A 22758-nucleotide genomic window follows, 5' to 3' on the forward strand; every position below is an offset into this window, starting at 1 on the left:
TTATTATTTTATCCAAATTTATTTACTTGTTAAAACTAATAATGAAAAATCATTAAATTTTTACCATCAAAATCAAGGGATTAGAAACCGCTATGTCCCCTCCACCACTTACCAACACTGCCAAACTATCGTCCCAAGGCCAGCGCTGTTATCGCCCGCAACCATCGATTACTCACACTAATCGCTTGGCAGCTGCCATCGCCATCAAGAAACAAGGAGAAACGACCCTAAAGTAAAGAAAGCACTCGAAGCGAATTTCACATCAGAATTAGTGTTTACGGTATGCCAAATAGATTGAGTCAAACAATTGCTTTCTAATCACTGAAATTCTAAACAATGCCCCCCGTCCGTTAAGCAGTAAAAGCCCCGAGGAGAACGATTAATCCGCGCACAGCCAAACGCAGAAGAAGAAACGCCAGCGAGACGAGGACGCCAAGATGATTAAACTCTTCACGCTGAAGCAGCAGAAGAAAGACGGCGAACAAAAGGGGAGCGGCGGCCAGCAGAAGAAAGCCTCCGCCGCCCAGCTGCGCATCCAGAAAGGTGCTATCCGGGATATGTGCCCCTTAGCCAGTACTTAACCAACTAAGATTCGATTCTCACCCCCAGATATTAGCGAACTGAACCTGCCAAACACTTGCGCCACAGACTTCCCCGATCCCGATGACTTGCTCAACTTCAAGCTGATCATCTCGCCCGACGAGGGCTTCTACAGGGACGGGCGCTTCGTGTTCAACTTCCGCGTCGGATCCAACTATCCGCACGAGCCGCCCAAGGTGAAATGCGCCACCCAGGTGTATCACCCCAACATTGATCTGGAGGGCAACGTCTGCCTCAACATTCTGCGCGAGGACTGGAATCCAGTGCTGAACATCAATTCCATCATCTATGGCTTGCAGTTTCTGTTCTTGGTTTGTATTTGCCATCGGGAGAGTTTCCTGCTTATTTTAGTTTTGAATTTTTTTACACTAGTTGAATATTCGGGTATTCAAACACACCAAATTAAATTTTTGTGTGTAAAATGATATAGTAGTCAATTAATAGGGATCAGATTATAAATTTTTGAATCAACTTATATTGTTAAAAAAACAAAAATTTTAGACTAAAACCAATTACTGCTGTTGCAGGAACCAAATCCCGAGGATCCGCTCAATAAGGAGGCGGCCGACGTGCTGCAGACCAACCGCCGTCAGTTCGAGTACAATGTGAAGAAGGCGATGCGCGGCGGCTATGTGGGCGAGACCTACTTCGAGTGCTGTCTGCACAAGTGATATAGGGAATCCGAAGGTCTCTTACTTTAAGCCTGCCCAAACACCCCTCCCTATCCTACCCCCGCTAACTGGAGAAGATGATCCAAACACAGACGAACAACGGCGACAACAAATTATTGTAATAAACGAAAGCAAAATCCACTGCGTGCGAAGAAGAAGCCGAGTCGAGTCACCAATTTCTAGTTTTTAATACAATTCATTTAGCAACTTCGCCCGCCCGTCTCTTAATCTTATTCGAGCCCAAAGAGGCACTCCTGAAATCCCCTACAGGTGGATGCTGTGCCTAGCCAACTGCATGTTCCGCCACAGACACAAATCGGCCACCGCCGACTGCCTTCCCGTCTGGACTCTTAGGTCGTATAGTCTGCTGATCAGGCCCACTCGTATGTCATCGGTGACCAGGACCTTGAGCAGCTGCTGCACCAGGCTGGTAGGCAGTAGACGCAGCACGGGAGCCACCCGCTCACCGCCGCATTCCACCAGCAGCGAGATGAACTGATAGACAAATACGGCCTTGGGCGAAAGCTCGTCGCCACTGACGAACTGCAAGAATACTCCAAAAATATGCTGCACGCTTCTCTGCAGCGGTTCTCTTAATGTAATCGGCGTGGTTCGCAGCTCGCCGGTGGATGTGGATCCCAGTATAGCTCCCAACCCAGCTCCGACTGCGGTATCCGTAAAATCGCTGGAGTTGTCGCTGCCATCGCCAATCACCTTGCGCACTTTGGCTGCATTGGCCGCCAATTCCTCCTCATCGTGTGATCGCGATCGCTTCTTCATGGCTGTCAAAGCGGAAGAGACATTACCGCTGCGGGTTTCCAGGCAGGAGATAATACAGTAGACACACAGGCGGGCTAGAACCAGGGATTGCGGCTCATTGATGTCCTCACTAGAATATAAAGAGAGCAAGTTATAAGAAAGAGTTCTATAATAGCAGTTTCAGTTTTCACATCTTTAAAGTACCACTAGTTTGATTTGATTCTTTGGATATAAATAAACATTGTAAGATACAAATAAAACCATTCTCAAGATAATGCTATAAGGAGGACTTGCAAGCATTTAAAGTTTTAAGATTAGAGATACCTCTAAATGCTAGAGTGGAAAAATAAAACAAAGTACTTACCCCTGTCTTCGGAGCATTAGTGGAGCCACCACGTACATCAGTAAGGCTTCCGTGGTCTTTTCGATGTCCAGGTGCATTGCGGCAAACACCACGTCCATTGTTCGCGACATGTCCCTTGTGTACTTGCAGGCCAGCAGTTGCTCCACTAGCTGCGTGGCCAGCCACGCTGCTCCGCCGGCCAGCAGTAGCGACTCCAGTGTCTGAGCGGCGCGAACGGGCAGGTGGCCAGCGTCGACTACAGTTCGCCACACCTCCCGAAACTGCTCGACCAGGGGGGAGTGGGAAATCAGGCGGGATTTAGTGTTGGGAGCGGGATGCACATCGTGTTGCATTTTTCTGATGATCTGATAGGATAGAGCTAGCCGCTCCTTGGCGTTTTCCTGGCTGGACAGCTCCTCGCTAGTTAACGGGGCCAGGAACTGCTGGATCATGTTCAGCGGCTTTAGAAGCTCTGTTTCCTTTACCGAATACATGTAGGCACACAGGAAACTAGTGGCGCAAACGGAGAAGCTGAAAAGCCGCCGCTTAATATTGTCCAGAATACTTTTTACATCCGCCGAAGAGAGGGTCTCTTGCTCCCAAGCTACGAGCACGTGATGGAGCACTCCGGGCAGATTTAGGCAGGTCTCCTGCCAACTAAGGTTGCTTGGCTTCAGTTGGGTTGCCTCAGGTTTGCTCAAGCTAAGCAGGAGCTCATCCACGATGCTGTCATCGCAGAGGGCAAGAATTTGGCGCGGATTCTTCAGCTTGTTTCGTTCCACCATGCACTCACGCACCCATTTCTCGAAGAAGGAGTCACCACGCTCCGGCAAGACAACCTGAAATAAGTAAGAGGCCATTAATATTTGCAGTGATACTATTTAGATTAAATTGATGTACATCAGATCCATAGGTCTGCACAATGCTCGTCAGCATCAGGAAAGAGACATCGAACAGTGTGGAGCGGATGACGCACAGCTTGCCCAGCTCGCCTGGAACTGGCTTGGAGTTCTCATTGCACTGAATCAGGCGCGACACGAAAGTCTTGAGGCGTCCTTCGACAGTAGCCACCGAAAGGATCAACTCAAAGCTGTTGCCCACCGGCACCTGGCAGAGTACATTCACCATGTCCTGCACCTTGTTGGTGCACAGCGTCTTCAGCACTCCGGAGAGCGGAACTTCGGCCCGCTTGATGAAGTTGATATTGGAAGGTGTCTGCTGGCCGTTGTCACATTTTTTAAGCAGCTGAGAGGCGGCTTCCCTAGGGGAGAATTAAAAATTAGATAATTCAGGATGGGTATTCAAAGAACAATTGCTTTTAGACTTACCTCTGACTGGCGAACTTCTTCACATGGACATCGCTTACCAACTGCTGCTTGGTCCAGTCGTTTAGCAGGAACTCTATCATATTGCAGGAGCACTTGGTGTCCATGAAGTCCAGCAACAGGTTATCCTCGATAAGAAGCTCCAAAGCCTCAACCAACTCGGGTATGTAATCAGCAGGAGGTGGTTGCTCACCGGGAATCCGCTGCAGGGCATGTAACTGCTTGATGATGTGCGGCATCTTGAAGAACATAAAGGCACCCCACATTGTATCCGGACTGGTATCCGCCACATTGCTCAGCGTAAGGAATCCAGCGCGGATAATCTCGTAGAAGAGGCGCGTGTTGGAGTACCTTTTCAAACGCTGCAACATCTGCAACTCAGCCACATAGTAGCTAGTGTCCTTGCATGGATTCAGCAGCACTTCAACCGCCAACAACGGCTGCACACAGCATGAGATCTTCTCCAGAGTTGGTTGTGGATTCAGTGACTGCATATCCAGGTGCTTGGCTTCGATGTAGGCCAACTGCTGCAATTGCTGCTCCACGTTTTGTGCATTCAGCGTGAAATTGGAGTTCGTTAGCGATCCCTTGATGCTGGCGTACTTATCCCGAATCCGTCCACATATCTCGAGCTCTTCGTGGCAACCCACGTACAGCATGGAGAGCAAAAACTGCTGCTGGCTGAGGCGTTCGATCACCACGCACGTCTGATCCAGCATGTATGATTGCTCTGCGCTTATCTCCCCGTACAGCTCGTAGTGCTGCACGGTTCTGGCAAAGATCTGAAGCAGCCAGTAGACAAGTTGGACCACGGAGCTGGGCAGCACAGACTCCTCGGATTTGATGCTGCAAAAGGGCACTTGGGGTTAGGAAAGCAAAGGTTTTAAGAGTTAGAGAGACTCACCGGCAGGTCACACCATCCACAATGCTGGCCAAAAATTCCAGAAGCGCTGTGATGCAGTATACCCGCTCCAATTTGTCATATTTGGCAATGCAGCGCAGGACAGCGGCATGCGAGACGAGATGTGCGCACAGCGAGTGCTTCAGGTAGTTAAGAACCAACTATAAAGATATATTTATATAAATAAATAAAATTCTTGAGTCAATTACTTTACTCACCGGATTTGCTGTGGAGCCAATGAGTGCCTGCTGCATCAGACAATCCGCCAGATTGTATACATCTCCACTGACTCCCCTTGGCAGCACCTGATGGAGTAATCAAAAGGAAAAGCAATTGGTTAGACTACCGCATTGACAATGACACATTTTCTTTTCCTGTCAAACTTCACACGGAATCGGGATAACATTCCCATAAAATACAATACAAAACAAATAGAACATCGAGTTAGGATTTTCACTTGTATATTATCATACTAAGTTGCGTTCTTCGTTACGCGATAAGTGATGTTTCGTTTAAAAATCTTTCGCACTTCAGGGGACGCACTGACCACTTTAATCAGCGGAGTTGCGAATGGGGGCTGTGGGAAGGCAGCTGGACCTTGCCTGGAGTTGGATCGTGCTCCCGCTGCCGCCGCCTGCTGGGTCTGGTTGCGGTTGGTCAGTCAATATCAATTCAGGACCACGAAACAGGCCTACTATCCAGATCGCCAGCGGGAGGCGAAGCGACCGACCGCGGGATCCACGCCCCAACAGGTGTCGTCTCCGGCCGTAAAGAGCTCGCAGAGCCGCGGCATGCCCAAGGACTACTACTACAAGGTTCTGGGCGTCAATAGGCACGCCTCCATTCAGCAGATCGATCGGCCTTCTATGCGCTGGCCAAGCGCTACCATCCCGACTCCACGCACTCGGAGCAAAAGCTGAAGCACTTCCAGGAGCTGTCCAACGCCTACAACATCCTCACAGACGAGACTAAGCGTTTGGAGTACGACCAGCTGGGAGGGATCAAGGATGAACGCGCCTTCCTCGAGCAGGCAGGCAATCCCATGAATGTAGACCTCGAGGAGGCCAAGAAGTTCGACTCGGATAAGACGGCAAACGACGGTGAGCAAAAAGGTTCAGCTGGTTCTGACTAACTAAACTAACTAACCAAATTTATGATCTCCAAATGCTACATTTTAAAAATACTAAATAATAAGACAATGTGTCTTGTTAAATATTTAACTAGAAATTGGCTAGAAAATTAGAAATTACCCCCAAAAGTGATTTATCTGTGAATTTTGAAAAAGATATGTTTAAAACTCATTAAATCTCTTCCAGATATCAACAAACTAAAGAACAACGAGTTCGATCTGCAATTGGACTTCCTGGAGGCCACTGTGGGCTGCAAGAAGCGGGTGGAGCTGCGCTACCTGCGCAAGTGCGAGACCTGCAAGGGCAAGTCCCAGCTGATGGCGCACCGGGACGTGGGTAAGGAGCCCTGCCGACGATGCAATGGCACTGGAAAGGTGACTACCAAGACGGCCACCTTTTCCTCGGTAAACACGTGCACGCAGTGCAAGGGTAAGCGGTTCACGAATCGCAACGATTGCGAAACCTGCTCAAATCGAGGATTTGTGGTGTCCAGCGTGGATGTGATGGTGCCAGTGCCATCCGGATCGCGGGATGGGGATGTGCTGAGCCTAGTTAATCCGGCAACCAAGCAGCAGGTGACGTACCGCCTGACGGTGCCTGGTAGCGATTATTTCCGGCGCGTGGGCAATGACATCCAGACGGACAAGCAACTGAATATCTCGGAGGCCATCCTGGGTGGCACCTTCCAGGTGCGTGGCCTGTACGAGAGCCTGGAGCTGCGAGTGGAGCCGGGCACTCAATCGCACACCCAGGTGCTGCTCAAGGGAAAAGGCGTGCGATCCAAGGAGGGCGTGGGCCACCACATCGTCACGCTGAAGGTGCGCATTCCCCGGAATCTCTCCGTGAAGCAGCGCCAACTGGTTTTGGCCCTGTCCCAGGCAGAGGATCCGGTTTTCGAGCCCAAGGCCAAAAGTAAGGAGGCGGCCGGTTTAAGCCCTTAAAATTCTCTATGTACATGCTTAATTGCGTTTATAAAATAGTGGCAGACACGAATATTGATTGTTGGTTTTGTGGGTTTTGCTTGATTGGTTGCCTCGCCTTTTTTATGTTGATGCCCCACTGGGAGTCCGACCAGCGCTCGCGCCACGCCACATAGATGAGCTGGAGAATCTTGTTGTTCTCCTTCATCTCGCGCGCCCTGGGAATATCGTAACTTTCTTTATTTTCCGTATTTCTCGCGATTTGTTTGAGATCGTCTTTTTTCACTGTTTTCTTTTGAGCACCGCCGTTAGTGATGAGCGAAACCCAATGCCGCTATAGAGATGTAACTTGCTATAGATATCGATACCTGCTGTTTCAGTGTTGCACAACACCTAAAATGGTTATATGACCGCCAAGGGTTTGAAATTTCATCACCATGTTGTGTTCAAGAAGAAGAAACTCATCCATCAAATTTAAAATTGTTATTCTCTTTAAACAACATAACAATGTCATCCTAGACGAGTGAAAGACCATAGTTGCTAATGATCTTTGTTACTAGAATGCTTTTAGGTTTAAATAAATAAATTTAACTGAGATCAGCTTGGGGTTTATACCTTTATAACCCATTGCCGTTGAAAACATTTCACATTAAAATAGTAAAAATAGTATTCAGCAGTATATACTAATCAGTTAGTGAAAAGACCTATAAATAACCCACCAACACATTTTAATTCAAATAATTTATTGAATACAATAAAGTAGCGTATGAGTTTCGTTTGTAAACTGTTTTTTTTAAACATTATGTTCTAAAATATTTGACTTTGTACAAAATATATCCTATTCATATATGCCGAAAATTGTTCCTCCATTGCACACTCCGATTTTTTCGAATTTTGTTTCACTCTTTCTTTTGCTGAATGTTTGATTTCAAATTGAATATAAATATATGGGTGTAGTTTTGTGATGATGTGCTTAATTCAAGATATTTTGATTTGATTAAACAATAGCTAGGCGAGAACTTTACATTCAAATCGAGTTCGGTGGATTGTCAAAGGATGAGGGGCAGGTAAAAAGAAATATGCGGGCAAATAAAACTAATTTGCAAAGACCGTTTATTTTATATAAAAAGCGGGCAACTCAAATATCAAAGCAAATCTATAAATCGTTTTAAATTATTAATTAACAACTAACTTAGAAGTGTATGACAAAAGCATTTCCTATTCCAATGGCAGCGCCAGGAACGAGGCTTAAAACTAAAAAAAATTGCTTGGGTAGGGAGAGGCGGTAGAAAGGATTTGTTGCTGGTACAAAACGAGGAAGAATCGTCGCTGACAACGTTAAGAGCTAAATTAAGTCTATGACCTATTTATTTACTTAAATACGCTTGACGCCACAGAGCCACCGTCGCTAAATCATCATCATCATCGCCGCCGTCGCCAGTCGCCAAGCATCATCGCAATCACTTTAGCATCATCGTCCTTAGTACTTTGAGGAGTGAGTTTCGTTTACCATCTCTGCGTTTCTTGTTCGTGAAAATTATCCTTGTCTAAGCGGAGGAGGGTCCGGCGGGCTCGTCCCCCTTCACGGCCGACGCATATGAGCCGCCCGCTTTGTCGCCACCGCCACCGACAACAGGAGCCGCCGACTTGCCATCACCACCACTCCCGCCGGCGCCAGCACCGCCTGTACCACCGGGCGGAACGCCGGCTGCTCCGCCGATGCTCACGCCACTGTTCAGGCCTAGAGTTTGAGGTGAATCAACTAGAGAATTTGTTTCGATTGTGGGTTTGGTTGGGATGTGTGTGAGTGTGGAGTGTGTGCGAGAAGCGAACTGTTTAAGCACCTTTGATATCCATGGCGTAGTGGTCCTCCAGCCGCAGGTCGTGCCTCTTTATCAGCTGGCACTCTGCACCCTCGACGGTGGGAATGGAGTACACGTAAAGGTACCCATCCTGCGAGGCAATCAGCAGTCTGCAAAAGAAATTAAGAAATTAGTCTTTTGACTGCAAAACAGAAACGCGTTTGTGGGCCAAATTTCACTTGATTATATACAAGATATTGCAAGTAATTTAATTTTTAAGTTATATTTCTTTTGCTGCCCTTAGAGAAAAGACGCAGACGAATCTAAGCATATTTAAGGGCGAACAAATTTTAAAAATATTGTGACATTGACCCCTTATAAATAAATTCGCCAACTTTCTACGAATTCCGTCATAAACAAGAGAAAATAGGTAAAATGCAATTTAATATGCTTCCCAGAAAATTGGTAAAGGTACTTTTCAAAAATCCTCCTTCAATGTAAAAAAAATTTTATTATACAAATTCTTTGAATAAGTGAATAGGTATGGAAGTAGGTAGAAACTTTCCACTTTTACTAAGCATTGTGCTGTGCAAATGACCTGAAGACCGAACCTCGATTTAAAACTCACCTTAGCTGCTTCTGTATCGTGGTAATGGCGCACATCCTTCGTACTCCTGCCTCCGGCAAAGAGACCGAGGCGAAGGCCCGGCCCTGGCTAAACACGTCGGTCACCTGCGTGGGCAGGTAGCTGGTGACCGTTTTGCTCAAGAATCTAAAAAACGAGTAACTTGCATGAGAGAGTAGATTTGGTGAGTGGTTGAGTTGTGGTTGTTGTTGTTGAGGTGGTTGGTTGGTTCGTGTTTGGTGGATTCGCAAAATGAAAGAAAAGAAAAATAGATAAATGTCAAGTGCCACACAGGAAATAGAAGAAAATCAAAAAATCATAATAGTCCTATTCAAACATACTCAAACTTAGTCCCGTTTTAGAATCGCTTTTTACAAACTGTGGCTTTTCCAAGAAATTCTTACTATTATCTACTATTGCTGTTTTATGTTGATTTCTTTAAAAGAGTTAAAGTATTTGTTTAAGAAAAATAGACTCTGATTTTGAAAGCAATTTTAAATAAAGTAAAAAAGAAACAATGTTTTTATGAATAGGCTTATGGTTTTTATATAAAATGATTTCAATTTGAAACTTTGTGTTATATGTAAATACATATGTTTCTTAAAAGATATAAAATGAAGATTAGAAATATGTTTCCAATATTGTGATGTTTTGTTAAATCATATATAACGAATTTTGAGAAAACATACAAATGATTGATACGAAAATGTAACAGAAGCCATGGACGAAGAGAGGTTGTGGGTTTGGAATAAAATGGAGTTGTTTGGGAGGATACAGCTATTATGTACAGAACACCCACACCTTAGGAATTGACCTTTAGCCGTTACCGCACACTATAGTGATACAACTATCTACAAAGCTACAATACAGAAATAAAGTTATCAGAATCCAACACCGCTTACCCCATCCAGTCGTCACTCGACTGCTTTCCACCATGACCCTCGGCCGTCTCTGTGGCACTACGATCCAGCCGGAAGATGTGCACCGTCTCCGTGTTGGAGCTGGACACCAGATACTCGGCGCACGTGCTGAACGACAGCGAAACGATGGACACACAGCGCTTGAGTCCCCGTCGCAGTTCAAAAAGCCGGCTACCATCCTGGGAACTGAAGACCCGGATCACCGTACCACGCTCGCTCGCCGTAGCGATCTCCGTGCCCGAGGGACTGAAGGCCAAAGCCGCCAGCGGTGTGTCGTGGGCGGGAATCATGGTCTTGGCGTGCAAGTTAATGGCATCAAAGATCTGAACTTCGCCGGCGGTCACGCTGCCCGGATAGGCCAGGTAGCAGTGCTCTGAGGACGAGGAGAGGGCGCACAAGCCCTGTGGATTGCAAGGCGTGTCGCGGATGGTGTGCACCACCTTCATGTCCTGGATGTTGTGGATGTACAGCGACTCCTCCAGGCAGACGATCAGCCGCTCGCGATTGAGCTTCACTGCCAGAATTGTGTTCGCATAGGAGTAGTTGCAGATCTCGCTCTGTTTCTTGAAGTGGCACACCTTAAGCTTGCGAGGAGCTCGCTGGGAAACTATGGCCACCAGAGAACTCTCGAACAGGCGCTCGATGAGGAACAACTCGTCGCTCTTCGTGTGGTAGATCTTGTCCAGCGTCGAGTCCACGGAACCGAGGCTGTACAGGCTGTACCCGCCACTAGTGGCCACGGCCAGCGAACTGCAAGGGCGTTATATGTGAATATGTTTGGGAGTAGCAAGTAAAACTAATGTAGGAGTTATTCCACAAGAAGCAACTATGACTTATAGGTTTGCAAACAAAAACGTATGGGCTTAAGGCAGGTTTAAACCGTTTTGTGTTGATCCTTATCATATAAAAAATCAATTTAATTTTCACAAAGCTGCATATATCCTGCACCATTGTCTTTTAAGGATATTAAGAACATCGAAAGCTGCATATATCCTGCACCATTGTCTTAAACATCGAAACAGGCATAAGTGAAAATAAATGATAATCTGCCTTGCTCCAGTTTTTAATTTAAAATCGAAACGGAACAAAAGTATATTTATAGAATGTTGATAAGGCCCCCTAAAGGGACTTAACGGTGTGCTTTACTTATCTGTTATCTTTTAATTGAAAGGCAAGGAGTCTTTAAACAAAATAATATTGGTGGCTGTTTTTAAATTCGAAATCAATATTACTGCGCTGATTCTTTTTTCTTTGTTTTTTTAATTGCATATTTTTAAAAAACTATTGAACTGCTGTGGGTCTTTGCTTAAATTCAAAAAATAAATCCCTTCTGTAATAATTTTTAATTGTGGAAACAAAATATTTAACAAAAAAAAAAAATTTTAATTTTTTTATGAAAATAATATTTTACACAGAAAGGACTTTATTGTGGGGATTTGGGCAACACCCTCCTAAACACACTCTAATTCCTCCCCCTTGAAACAAATTTCCTTCAGCGACACCCCTATCGAGTGACCACTGTATTTGGGTGCTTACGTTATGTTCTGGTTGAAATTAACGAACACTTCGCCCGCATCCACGTCCGGGCGCCCGAGCAGGCTCATCATGGTGGCTGTGTGGGAGGGGCTGAGATCCTGCAACAGATTGGGCAGAAATCGTCAGATATTTTAACTATTTGGGGATAGTTTCCGATGGCGCATTACGGAATTGCGAATGGCGCAAACAAAGCGTGGGCCAAAGTAATAAATATATATGCTCATATGTTAATAAATACAATAACAAACTCTGCACGCGCGTGTGTGTGAATGTGTGTACACTTTTTGGGGCTGCTGATAAAACCAACAACAACAAACAAAACACACACTTACACTTGCGAAATATACGTGACTGGGAATCGTTTATTTTTACCTCTCTGTATTTCTAAGTCTCTTTTCTAGCCTTTTCGATATTCGCAGGACACCGCTGTCGACTTGTTGTTAGCTGAAAGACGTTTACTTAACTGAAGCTATGTAATATTAAACGATATTTGGATTTCTTGTCGCGCAATTGTTTTTGCTCTGTTTTGCACACACACACATCAGCACCCACACATAGACAAGGTGGACAGCAACAGAGCGAAGCAGGGATGCCGAACCGAACAGAGCGCAGAGCTGCATTGGACAGTGTTGAAAAGCGATGGGAGTTTCTTTTTTTTTACACTTGAACAAATATTGTTTTTGTTTACAATTATCTACCTTGATTTACTGATTTACATCACACAAAAACTATATCATGTAATTAAAAATCCATGTTGAAATATTTGCATCGTTGTCTCCACGATTTGAGAAGTAAGGGTTCAATTTAACTTAAATTCTGGCCTTCATTAGCTTTTTTTTGTTTAACGCCATCATAAGAGTAACTAGGGTGTTTTTTCTGTAGGCAACAAATTGCGTTAATGTTTAAACAGCTGTTATGGGGATATTTGGCTTCGATAAGTGCTAACACATTTCATAAAAGTCGTTCTAATTTCATTTGGGTTGTTTATGGGTAAAATTTTAAAAATCAGTCATTTAATTTTGTGAACATTATTTAATTGTGTAAAAATTACAAAGTGGTTTCTTATTAAAAAAAATGGAATAATAGATGTTTTTTTTAACTATATAGCATGGTCTTGCTTAGTTATGTCTATAAATCATGTGAATTCAAACGTTTGAATTGTTTGTTTTATTTAAAAACTTCTTAAAGTTCAAAAGTGATTTCACGGAAACGAATCACTGATTCGTGTCTGTGAGCCAGCAACGACTGCATCCCTGGCTAAGTATTCGAATAATTTCCAGCACTGGCCAGGCCTGGTTCTTAAAAAAAATAAAATTACATTTCAATCTTTCCAATATGCAAATATCTGTGCAAAATCCAGCGAAAACAGGATGCGGACAGTAAAAAACGTTAAAAAACGTAACGTGTGCCTGTGCAAAAAGACATTTTGTGCCTTGACTTAGTGCTTAATCCCAATCCAGACGCACAAAATCGATGCAGATGCTGTCTGCATCGCTCGCACACTCTTATGGAAAGTGCATTTAATCGGTCGCCAAAAGCCACGATGCATAGTAAATAAACGCTATGAAAACACCAATTAAGTAAACACAAAAGTCTTGAGTTTCGAAAGATGCAGAGAAACGAAAACAATAACAGTAACAATAACAAGGTGCTCGAATCGGATCAAAATAAATACATACATACAGACGGTGAAGCAGGCCGATATGTATTGACGTCGCCGCGCTGAAGTAGAGCTGATTACACAAAAGATCCTCTAAACTATTTTATGTAAGTATGTAAACAGATAGGGACAGGCCCACCTTGGGCTATAATCGTCTGGCTTCGGCTTCCCAGCGGCTGATAAGGAAAGAGTGCCTATGCTTATCTTTCATCTGCAACCTGGCTAATGTCGTCCGCTGTCTGTCTACCTACTACACCAATACTGCCCCCCATTGTCTTTGCCAGCGCGCGTTTTATACCCTTTCTTTAGGTCTTTGGCATTCTGATCGGAGCTTTGCTACCCACTTCCACTTCTTCCCCAGCATCGCTGGCTTTCAAAAGGAAAATTATGACTTTTGCACCTAAAATTTCATACTAAATTTTATAAGCATTTAAGTTTACCACCAATTACAATATCAATTACAAGCCAAAAATTTATGTTTATTTAACTAAAAAAGTAGGTTCCTTTTTTGCCAACTTGATTAAATAAAATATGATCCTAAAAATAGAAAACACTTAAAAAATTGGCATATTTATTTATTAAATTTATTAAAAAAACAATTTTAAAGCATTTTATGATAAATCTGAAAAAGCAGAAAACGTAATTTAGTTAAACGATTAATAAATCCAACGAGTTCGCATATTATTTTATTTTAGTGACTAAATCAAGGATACGAAAATTACCATGAATATTAAGATTTCCGAGTAAATTGAAGGGTATTGGATTTTCGATGTTCCTAATGTTTGGTTTTTAAATTTATTTCGCCTAATCAATGTCAGCACTGTGCGTCGTGATTTGTAGTACCGTTAGCTGGAAGGTACTCCACGCACAGTACCATTATCGCACTCTCAGTACGCTGTTCGGTTTTTTAAGTTCAGTTCTGTTCCGTACTTTTCCACGACCACCGATGAAGTTCTACGCCTTAGAAGGGTACGACTACGAGTTTTGGATGAATATACTCTGGATTAGCGATCGCAAGCCATTTTGGCTCGGCTTAATTACAATTACATTTTGCATTCATTAAGCATTCCGTGACCAAGTTTCGTGCGACTAGCCCTCACTGTGGAACAAAGTCGAAAAATTCATTGATAAGTGCCGATAAAAGCTGGAATTTCATAGTTACCATTTTTGGGGGCATCTATTACCACTGTGGAGTGTGTACTATTTGACATTAAGCAAAATCGATCCCTATCGTGGTGATTTAGCTAAATTTAACGTGTTTTTCCTCATTTTAAACGCTTAAGTTTTAGTTTTGCGGCGGATTTTTGGGGTAATAAAGTGCAAAGAGCGCGTAATTAATTTGGTATTTAAATATGTGTTCTATATTCTAGTGACTTAAGATATTAAACATGATTCTTCCCTTTTTAAACCTTAAGTCTTAAAAATTTTTAATTATATATGCGTGTATGTACAATTAATAGTTTGACTGGTATTCCCGCACTTTCTCTTCCACAGCCAAGGCTCGAATATGTCCGACGGCGTCAGTATTTTGCACATAAAGCAGGAGGTGGACACTTCATCAGCGGGCGGCAGTGCCTCCTGCTTCAGTCCCAGTTCCAAGTCGACGGCCACACAGGGTGGCACCAACGGCATGAAGTCCTCACCCTCGGTTTCACCCGAGAGACAGCTCTGCAGCTCGACGACCTCCCTATCCTGCGATCTGCACAACGTATCCCTCAGCAACGATGGCGATAGTCTTAAGGGCGGTGGAGCAGGCAGCGGCACCAGTGGCGGAGGAGGAGGTGGCGGTACCAGTGGAGGAAATGCCAGCAATGCGAGTGCCGGAACAGGATCCGGATCCGTGAGGGATGAGCTCCGCCGGTTGTGTCTGGTTTGCGGGGATGTGGCCAGTGGATTTCACTACGGCGTCGCCAGCTGCGAGGCCTGCAAAGCATTCTTCAAACGCACCATCCAGGGCAACATCGAGTACACCTGCCCGGCAAACAACGAGTGCGAGATTAACAAGCGGAGACGCAAGGCCTGTCAGGCGTGTCGCTTCCAAAAGTGCCTGCTAATGGGCATGCTCAAGGTAACATCTGAATCTAAAACATCAATTAATAAATACTAATTGTTCCTTGCCTTTCAGGAGGGCGTGCGTTTGGATCGAGTGCGTGGTGGGCGGCAAAAGTACCGTCGCAATCCGGTCTCCAACTCGTACCAAACCATGCAGCTACTTTATCAATCCAATACCACATCGCTGTGCGATGTGAAAATTCTGGAGGTGCTCAACTCTTACGAACCAGATGCTCTGAGCGTACAAACGCCGCCACCGCAAGTACACACAACTACAATTGCGAATGATGAGGCCTCCTCCTCCTCGGGCAGCATTAAACTAGAGTCCAGCGTCGGAGTCACGCCCAATGGCACTTGCATTTTCCAGAACAACAATAACAATGACCCCAATGAGATACTAAGCGTGTTGAGCGATATTTACGATAAGGAGCTGGTCAGCGTGATTGGCTGGGCCAAACAAATACCCGGCTTTATAGAGCTTCCCCTTAACGACCAGATGAAGCTGCTCCAGGTGTCTTGGGCGGAGATCCTAACCCTCCAGCTGACCTTCCGCTCCCTGCCGTTCAATGGCAAACTGTGTTTCGCCACCGATGTCTGGATGGATGAGCTCTTGGCCAAGGAGTGCGGTTACACGGAGTTCTACTACCACTGCGTGCAGATTGCGCAACGCATGGAGAGGATTTCGCCACGAAGGGAGGTGTACTACTTGCTAAAGGCGCTGTTGCTGGCCAACTGCGACATCCTGCTGGATGATCAGAGTTCGCTGCGCGCCTTTCGCGATACGATTCTCAATTCCCTTAACGACGTTGTCTACTTGCTGCGCCATTCTTCGGCAGTTTCGCACCAGCAACAGTTGCTCCTGCTGCTGCCTTCGCTGCGGCAGGCGGACGACATCCTGCGGAAATTCTGGCGAGGAATCGCACGCGATGAGGTTATCACCATGAAGAAACTATTTCTCGAGATGCTCGAGCCGCTGGCCAGGTGAAACAAAAAACAATGCGGGCGGCCAATCTAGTAGATCTAGCTGATTAGCAAAGGTGCAAATATAAACTTAAGTTGGACGTATACTGGCGTAGATTAAGCGTAGGATAAGCCATGTACATAGATAGTAAAATACTTGTCGGGTTAGATTAGTTCGCAGAGAAAAACCTCTTTTTATGGGCTACCAACTACAGCAAATCAAAACCCTACTTAAGCCTAGAATCGGGGCGTGTTTACACTGGATAAAGGCTAAATGAGTCACAGTTCTCCAATAATTTGTTCAATGCAATTTTCAATGGTTTTGATGAAATGTGGAAACTTTCGGGCTCTTTAAAGTACTTTCTAGTAATTTGAATACAAAAGATTATACTGTTTGTTAGTTGCATATATCCCAGTGCTTTTGTTGTTTATGTGTTACACTTGCGGTCAAAGAAAATAGCACTTTTAATTCTTATACAATAAATAAATTTAATTACTAGTGTTTGTAGAGCCCAATAACTTTTCCTCTTGTTAAGTTTGTGAGAAACTCTTTGATAATTTAAAGGAATTTTCATTTTTGTTTGGGTTTTCTCGTAAGGCTCTACTTATGTCTTCAGAAAAGTTAATGTTATTTTAGTTGATTCAAATAAATGTGAATTTGTCATATATTCAAATGATTTTCCCAAACTTCAGTGCTATAAATTTGATCGCATTTGTACATGTTGTCTCCCAATTCCTAACAACACTACATCTATTGGTTAGATATATCTCAAAACTTCACAAAAAGAACCATGCTCATGACCTTAAAGATTTCGCTTGGTCCTAAAGGCTTACAATTAGTGCTATCGATGGTCATATTTACATTTGCAGACTAGAGACTTTGCATCATCACCAACTAAAGCTAAACCCAATTAATGCTAAGGTGTATCGAAGTACTTGTTGGAGCTCTCCTGGAAACGATCGCTGCGCGCTAGTTCGTTGCGAAAGTAGGAGATGGTCCGCTGCAGTCCAGTCTCGAGGGGAACCTTCGGCTCCCAGTTGAGATACTGCCGGGCACGAGTGATGTCCGGTTTTCTGCGCTGCGGATCGTCTTCCATGGCCTTCGTTTGCTTTATCACACTGGGTCCGCCGACCAGTTGCTTGATGATCTCGGCAAACTCGCCGATAGTCTGCTCCACCGGATTGCCCAAATTCACCGGCTGCGTGTAGTTGGATCCCATCAGGGCTATCATTCCATCCACCAGATCCGAAACGTACTGAAAGGAGCGGGTTTGCTTGCCATTCCCATACACCGTGATGGTTTCATTTCTAAGCGCCTGGAGTATAAAGTTGGATACCACGCGTCCATCGTTCATGTGCATCCTGGGTCCATAAGTGTTAAAGATGCGGGCCACGCGCACTTGCACCTTTTCCTAAAATACAAATACAATGCGATAGCAATTAGTTCGAGAGTCAGATTGCAGGCAGAGATCGAGAGATGTAGAAATCTTATCTCGTGACAAGCAGCGGAGCAGAACACCAATTAATGACATTTCAATTGAGATCATTCATTGACCAGCTACCGATTGAATCAGGAAAGATCTGCTACAATTCTGGTTTTCTTTATTTTCCAGTCTGTGTTTAAGGAATGTGGTTCTCGGAAAGAACGGTCACCGTCAATTAATTTTCTGAAATGTTATTTGAATTACTATTAATGCACAAAGATTACCGCGATAAAAATTATCGGATAATTATTCATATTTAAAATTATTATTATGATTATTATATTTCATTTTTTAAATACGGAAATGTTTTTATTTATATTTGTCATGATTGTTATTTGATTGTAACTGTAAATGGTAGAATGTCATTATTTAATCAGCGTTAGATATTGAAAGTTTATTTTGCATTTAGACCGTTTTGTTTGATAAAAAATAAAGCAAATGAAGATTAGAACTGATAGCAATACAAAACAACATAGGAAGTAATGAATAGAAGAATAGAATAGAATAATAAATTAGAAATGTGTATCACCTGCTTGGCATACGCATAGCTCAGAGTCTCGGATACGCGCTTTCCTTCGTCGTAGCAGGCCCTTGGTCCGATGGGATTCACATGGCCCCAGTAGGTCTCCGGCTGTGGGTGCACAGTGGGATCGCCGTAAACCTCCGAGGTGCTGGCTATCAGGACTTTGGCCATCACTCGCTTGGCCAGTCCTTTTCCATATTCATTTTTAAAAAGTAATCTGTTAGGTTTGTACCCCTCTATCTGACTTAAACTACTACCTACCCAGCACATTGATGGTGCCCATGGTGTTGGTCTTAATGGTCTTAACCGGATTGTACATGTAGTGCGGGGGCGAGGCTGGCGATGCCAGGTGGTAAATCTCGTCGATCTCTATGAACAGCGGGTTCACGATGTCGTGGTGGATGAGCTCGAAGTTTTCGTGCCCCAGCCAGTGCTCCACATTGCGCTTGCGTCCCGTGAAGAAGTTGTCCACCACGATGACTTCGTGACCCTGAACCATCAGGTCGTCCACCAAATGGGAGCCCACGAAGCCAGCTCCTCCGGTGATCAAGATGCGCTTGCGGTTCTTGTAGTTGAGGTACTTGACCTTCCGGTACTTGCTAGGTGTGCTCGTCTGCAGACTACGGATCTGCTCCTCCAACTGGGCCAGGTGTTCCCTGGTACGCAGCAGTTCGGCTTTCTGTTCCCGGATCAGGGAACTCTGCTCCTCGTAGGCCATTTGGAGGCTCCTCTGCAGCGGACTCTCCGTGGGCGGCCAGCGGGCCTGTACCTCATCGCCGGCGGAAATCGAAATGGACGACATTCCGCCCGCCGAAACGCTGATTGCCCGGTACAGGTAGACCAGGAGCAGGAGGCCCAGCGAGGCGGCAGCCACGATCTTGAGGCGCTTCTTGGTGGCAGTCATCGTCGTCGGGTGGCGCAGGCGAAGGTTGTGTCGGAGGTTGTAAGTTGCGGGGTCCCAGTGCTTATCAGCAACTGATATCGCCACATTGCATTCTTGTCCGGCTAGGCTATAGAAACTACATAAACAATACGGCGACCAGAGTGACCAGTTGGAGTAAACTAAATCCCAACGGATGTTTACGGTCCATCGCCAAATCACATTAAACTTTTGGTGAAGCCCGCGCCCTATTTTAAATTAACGATATAAAAATTTTTAAAATAAAAATGATGAAATACAATTAAAATTCACCTTTCGATAAGTTTAACTATTGCAAATAAATTTTAGACATTTACAGCTTGATTGAAAATTAAATAAAGAGCTTTAATGAAGCATATTTTAAAATAAAGAACTTAATAACATAGTATCGGATTAATAGAATGGGGTTTAGGCGGTGCTTACAAATAAACAATATAACTTCCTAAGTATAGGCTTAAATAATATTCCAAAATCGTCTGCTCTTTTTCCCTTCAAAAGACAGTAGTTTTAGGACCATAAGCACCAGTCCAGCTAAGCCCTCAGCCTCCAACAGAATTTTTCTCCATCTGATAAAAAGGTTGGGCTATTTTTAAAAATGAATATTAAATATTCAGAAAATTTCAAGATAACCGGCATTTTACCGATAACCGGTTGACATTGAACCGGTACTCCATGCAAGCTTTTAGCTTTGATAGCCGACGGTCACACTGCTTTTTGAGTCAGCTGCTTGTAGTTTTGCGATTTCATTGCAATTATAATTTGCTAAACTAATAAAACAGAAATACAGTGCGGACCATGCCGAACGAAAACGCGGACGACCAGGCCGGTCAGGAGCTGAAGCAGAAGGCCAAGGAGGTGGCTGTCGCCTCGGAGGAAATGCTCGAGAAGGTTCTTACCGGCTTAAAGATCCAGGACACGGGGTCGGCGAATATAGCCGGAAATGAGGATCCGGAGCAGGCCGATGGGGCCAAGAATGAGGCTTCAGTGTCCGCGGATGCAAGTAAGTTTGCCGAACGCCGAAAAAAGCGTCTTTTGAGGCACTTCATTGGCACTGGAAAATGAGGTTAGGTTCGGTCGGAAACTACAGTCAAAGCACTTTAACATTAACTTTTCAATTTAGTAATATAAACAATTAATTAAATTACTAGAGATTTCTTTCCATTTGTTAAATGAAACAGTAAATTATAAAAATAACAAATTAAATAATAATATTAATTGCAATTTATTTAATAATTGAAGGATAAGCCCTTTCATGAATCATAATCAAATTTTTTTTAATATCTTATTCATCTTGTAAATCATTGCTATTATGAGTTCAACAACGAAGTTCTGTTTTAAAAGTTAAATATTCTATGCTTGCCCAAAAATAATCTAAAATGCAGATCCTTTTTTTAAAAAAATATACAAGCATAAACGTTTTGAAAATAATAACAGAAAACTGTAAGCTTACTTCTTTTACAAATAAAATAAACTTAAATCTACTTTTTGCATAATTTATAGTCAGCCTTCCGTAACTTCATGATATCATGATTCATGGAACATGTTTAAACAGCCCATTTTGGGGTGTGTATAGTTAGCCTTGCTTTTTTGTAAATCATACGAAACTAGTGTTCTGTAATTGTTCCTAATTTTTTTCTATCTGACACACTAAAGTGTCAACAATTTGAGGGTAACAAACCATTTATTTTTGGGGAAGGAGCAGCTACATACATATGTATGTTAATAGTTCATTAAAATCAATACTTCATTTTTATTCCAGGCAAGCAGGCATTGCTACAGGCTGTCTCCGATGCGATGGCCAGCACCCGCCAGATGGCCAAGAAGTTCGCCTTCTGGTCCACACAGCCGGTCACAAAGTTGGACGAGCAGGTGACCACCAACGAGTGCATCGAGCCGAACAAGGAGGTCAGTGAGATTCGGGCAGAGCCCTACACTCTGCCCGGTGGCTTCAAGTGGGTGACCCTTGACCTGACCGATGCCAACGACCTCAAGGAGCTGTACACGCTTCTCAATGAAAACTACGTCGAGGACGACGATGCCATGTTCCGGTTCGACTACCAGCCGGAGTTCCTCAAGTGGTCGCTGCAGCCGCCGGGTTGGAAACGCGACTGGCATGTGGGCGTGCGGGTGGAGAAGTCCGGCAAATTGGTGGGCTTCATCTCGGCCATTCCCAGCAAGCTGAAGTCCTACGACAAGGTGCTCAAGGTGGTGGACATCAACTTCCTGTGCGTCCACAAGAAGTTGCGCAGCAAGCGGGTGGCTCCAGTGCTGATCCGTGAGATCACACGTCGCGTCAATTTGACGGGGATATTCCAGGCGGCCTACACGGCTGGGGTGGTGCTGCCCACGCCGGTTGCCACCTGCCGCTATTGGCACCGCTCCCTCAATCCCAAAAAGCTGGTGGACGTGCGCTTCTCGCATCTGGCCCGCAACATGACCATGCAGCGCACCATGAAGCTGTACAAACTGCCTGATCAGCCAAAGACAAAGGGCTATCGCCGGATCACGGCCAAGGACATGGACAAGGCCCACAAGTTGCTGGAGGAGTATCTGAAGCGGTTTCATCTGAGTCCGGTCTTTAGCAAGGAGGAATTCCGCCACTGGTTCACGCCCAAGGAGGGCATCATCGACTGCTTCGTGGTGGCCGACGAGAAGGGCAACATCACTGATCTGACCAGCTACTACTGCCTACCTTCGTCGGTGATGCACCATCCAGTGCACAAGACCGTGCGCGCCGCCTATTCCTTTTACAATGTGTCCACGAAGACGCCCTGGCTGGACCTGATGAACGACGCCCTGATCTCGGCCCGTAATGTCCAGATGGACGTTTACAATGCCCTCGACCTCATGGAGAACAAGAAGTACTTTGCGCCACTTAAGTTCGGTGCCGGGGATGGCAACCTGCAGTACTACCTGTACAACTGGCGCTGTCCATCGATGCAGCCGGAGGAGATTGCCCTGATACTCATGTAGGCTCCTCAACACCTATGTTTACATTCTCGCCCTGCCTTTCGCCGCTCTCCCTCCTCCGCTTTGTCCACCCCGCTGGAAGTCCCGTGCGGCTGCTTTGCTTGGCTCCTGTCCATACCCACGTAGCTTTTACCCGTAATCTTCAGTTATTCCAGCGAGGGAAACCCTTTGCGAGTCACTTACCTAGCATCAATGTGAAAACTGCATTTTGCAACGGCCAAGCTTGAATATTTTTTACTACAAAAACAAAACGAACACAAAATGAATAAAATGCGCAGCAATATCTATAGACTTTTTATGTGTAATAAGTTTTTGTTTCCGGTGGTGCTAATAGCTGACATACTCTGCAAGTTGTACAGTATAAATTGTTCCAGCATTCTTAAAACTCATTTGGAAACCTTTATACAGCTAATGTAATTGTATTTTCAATATGGTGATTATAAATAAGTTGAAATATAAAAACGGCAATATGTAAATTAATTGAAATAATGTAGTAGTATTGTATTTATTATAATAATAATAATATTTTAATTATTAATTGAGATAAAACAGCATTAATTATATAAAAAAAAAATTTTTTTACCCTCATTTAAATTAACAACAAATTTGCATAATAAATAAAGTAGATATTTTTCGAAATAAATTTGTTTAGAATTAT

The 22758-nt window shown here is 44.3% G+C and overlaps 7 protein-coding genes across 13 annotated transcripts; 4 read left to right on the forward strand and 3 right to left on the reverse strand.

Annotated features, from left to right (window-relative positions):
- The first annotated feature begins 146 nt into the window (after nt 1-146).
- On the forward strand, nt 147-1482 carry LOC128258117 (nedd8-conjugating enzyme UbcE2M). The gene is made up of 4 exons (XM_052989536.1): nt 147-280; nt 359-543; nt 610-911; nt 1128-1482. Exons 2-4 carry the CDS (start codon nt 438-440, stop codon nt 1269-1271), a joined length of 552 nt encoding a protein of 183 aa, XP_052845496.1. The 5' UTR covers nt 147-280; nt 359-437; the 3' UTR covers nt 1272-1482.
- On the reverse strand, nt 1441-6968 carry LOC128258114 (mediator of RNA polymerase II transcription subunit 24). The gene is made up of 7 exons (XM_052989532.1): nt 6768-6968; nt 4818-4904; nt 4603-4760; nt 3702-4544; nt 3274-3634; nt 2395-3212; nt 1441-2160 (listed from the first exon to the last, which is right to left on the reverse strand). Exons 1-7 carry the CDS (start codon nt 6855-6857, stop codon nt 1536-1538), a joined length of 2982 nt encoding a protein of 993 aa, XP_052845492.1. The 5' UTR covers nt 6858-6968; the 3' UTR covers nt 1441-1535.
- Nucleotides 4939-6735, forward strand: LOC128258115 (protein tumorous imaginal discs, mitochondrial). The gene is given in 3 exon segments (XM_052989533.1): nt 4939-5448; nt 5451-5699; nt 5916-6735. Coding segments are annotated over 3 exon segments (1350 nt in total). The 5' UTR covers nt 4939-5102; the 3' UTR covers nt 6671-6735.
- A 777-nt stretch (nt 6969-7745) lies between the features above and the next one.
- Nucleotides 7746-12121, reverse strand: LOC128258918 (WD repeat domain phosphoinositide-interacting protein 2). Of its 6 annotated transcripts, none has more exons than XM_052990932.1 (6): nt 11997-12121; nt 11533-11630; nt 9979-10746; nt 9080-9238; nt 8494-8621; nt 7746-8411 (listed from the first exon to the last, which is right to left on the reverse strand). In XM_052990932.1, the coding sequence occupies exons 2-6, from the start codon at nt 11601-11603 to the stop codon at nt 8197-8199; spliced, it is 1341 nt and encodes a 446-aa protein (XP_052846892.1). In that variant the 5' UTR covers nt 11604-11630; nt 11997-12121; the 3' UTR covers nt 7746-8196. The 6 variants fall into 6 exon arrangements, with proteins under 6 accessions (XP_052846892.1, XP_052846891.1, XP_052846889.1 ...); XM_052990931.1 differs by having other exon boundaries at nt 11905-12116; XM_052990929.1 differs by lacking the exon at nt 11997-12121 and adding an exon at nt 11700-11720 and having other exon boundaries at nt 7746-8390.
- Nucleotides 12122-12762: 641 nt separating this feature from the next.
- Nucleotides 12763-16392, forward strand: LOC128258917 (steroid hormone receptor ERR2). Of its 2 annotated transcripts, none has more exons than XM_052990926.1 (3): nt 12763-13299; nt 14687-15260; nt 15318-16392. In XM_052990926.1, exons 2-3 carry the CDS (start codon nt 14700-14702, stop codon nt 16227-16229), a joined length of 1473 nt encoding a protein of 490 aa, XP_052846886.1. In that variant the 5' UTR covers nt 12763-13299; nt 14687-14699; the 3' UTR covers nt 16230-16392. The 2 variants fall into 2 exon arrangements, with proteins under 2 accessions (XP_052846886.1, XP_052846885.1); XM_052990925.1 differs by lacking the exon at nt 12763-13299 and adding an exon at nt 13981-14161.
- LOC128258920 (UDP-glucuronic acid decarboxylase 1) lies at nt 16370-19273 on the reverse strand. The gene is made up of 3 exons (XM_052990934.1): nt 18473-19273; nt 18218-18399; nt 16370-17616 (listed from the first exon to the last, which is right to left on the reverse strand). Exons 1-3 carry the CDS (start codon nt 19113-19115, stop codon nt 17122-17124), a joined length of 1320 nt encoding a protein of 439 aa, XP_052846894.1. The 5' UTR covers nt 19116-19273; the 3' UTR covers nt 16370-17121.
- Nucleotides 19274-19822: 549 nt separating this feature from the next.
- On the forward strand, nt 19823-22391 carry LOC128258609 (glycylpeptide N-tetradecanoyltransferase). The gene is made up of 2 exons (XM_052990316.1): nt 19823-20130; nt 20890-22391. The coding sequence occupies exons 1-2, from the start codon at nt 19926-19928 to the stop codon at nt 22101-22103; spliced, it is 1419 nt and encodes a 472-aa protein (XP_052846276.1). The 5' UTR covers nt 19823-19925; the 3' UTR covers nt 22104-22391.
- Nucleotides 22392-22758: the final 367 nt, after the last annotated feature.

Source organism: Drosophila gunungcola, assembly GCF_025200985.1.
Source record: "Drosophila gunungcola strain Sukarami chromosome 3L unlocalized genomic scaffold, Dgunungcola_SK_2 000003F, whole genome shotgun sequence".
In the NCBI taxonomy this organism is placed as follows: domain Eukaryota; kingdom Metazoa; phylum Arthropoda; class Insecta; order Diptera; family Drosophilidae; genus Drosophila; species Drosophila gunungcola.

Bases quoted from the DNA above. Each gene is read 5' to 3' on its own strand.
- LOC128258117 (XM_052989536.1), top strand. From the start codon at position 438: ATGATTAAACTCTTCACGCTGAAGCAGCAGAAGAAAGACGGCGAACAA. The intron at 544-609 runs GTGCTATCCGGG...TCTCACCCCCAG, and splicing joins CCAGCTGCGCATCCAGAAAG to ATATTAGCGAACTGAACCTG. The intron at 912-1,127 runs GTTTGTATTTGC...CTGCTGTTGCAG, and splicing joins GCTTGCAGTTTCTGTTCTTG to GAACCAAATCCCGAGGATCC.
- LOC128258114 (XM_052989532.1), bottom strand. From the start codon at position 6,857: ATGAAGGAGAACAACAAGATTCTCCAGCTCATCTATGTGGCGTGGCGC. The intron at 3,635-3,701 runs GTAAGTCTAAAA...ATTCTCCCCTAG, and splicing joins AAGAAGTTCGCCAGTCAGAG to GGAAGCCGCCTCTCAGCTGC. The intron at 3,213-3,273 runs GTACATCAATTT...TACTTATTTCAG, and splicing joins TGCAGACCTATGGATCTGAT to GTTGTCTTGCCGGAGCGTGG.
- LOC128258918 (XM_052990932.1), bottom strand. From the start codon at position 11,603: ATGATGAGCCTGCTCGGGCGCCCGGACGTGGATGCGGGCGAAGTGTTC. The intron at 10,747-11,532 runs GTAAGCACCCAA...ACGCCCTTGCAG, and splicing joins AATTTCAACCAGAACATAAC to TTCGCTGGCCGTGGCCACTA. The intron at 9,239-9,978 runs GTAAGCGGTGTT...CTCTCATGCAAG, and splicing joins TCGAGTGACGACTGGATGGG to TTACTCGTTTTTTAGATTCT.
- LOC128258917 (XM_052990925.1), top strand. From the start codon at position 14,004: ATGTCAGCACTGTGCGTCGTGATTTGTAGTACCGTTAGCTGGAAGGTA. The intron at 14,162-14,686 runs GTACGACTACGA...TCTCTTCCACAG, and splicing joins AAGTTCTACGCCTTAGAAGG to CCAAGGCTCGAATATGTCCG. The intron at 15,261-15,317 runs GTAACATCTGAA...CTTGCCTTTCAG, and splicing joins TGCTAATGGGCATGCTCAAG to GAGGGCGTGCGTTTGGATCG.
- LOC128258920 (XM_052990934.1), bottom strand. From the start codon at position 19,115: ATGACTGCCACCAAGAAGCGCCTCAAGATCGTGGCTGCCGCCTCGCTG. The intron at 18,400-18,472 runs GTAGGTAGTAGT...AATATGGAAAAG, and splicing joins GGGCACCATCAATGTGCTGG to GACTGGCCAAGCGAGTGATG. The intron at 17,617-18,217 runs GTGATACACATT...TTTGTATTTTAG, and splicing joins GCTATGCGTATGCCAAGCAG to GAAAAGGTGCAAGTGCGCGT.
- LOC128258609 (XM_052990316.1), top strand. From the start codon at position 19,926: ATGCCGAACGAAAACGCGGACGACCAGGCCGGTCAGGAGCTGAAGCAG. The intron at 20,131-20,889 runs GTAAGTTTGCCG...TTTTTATTCCAG, and splicing joins TTCAGTGTCCGCGGATGCAA to GCAAGCAGGCATTGCTACAG.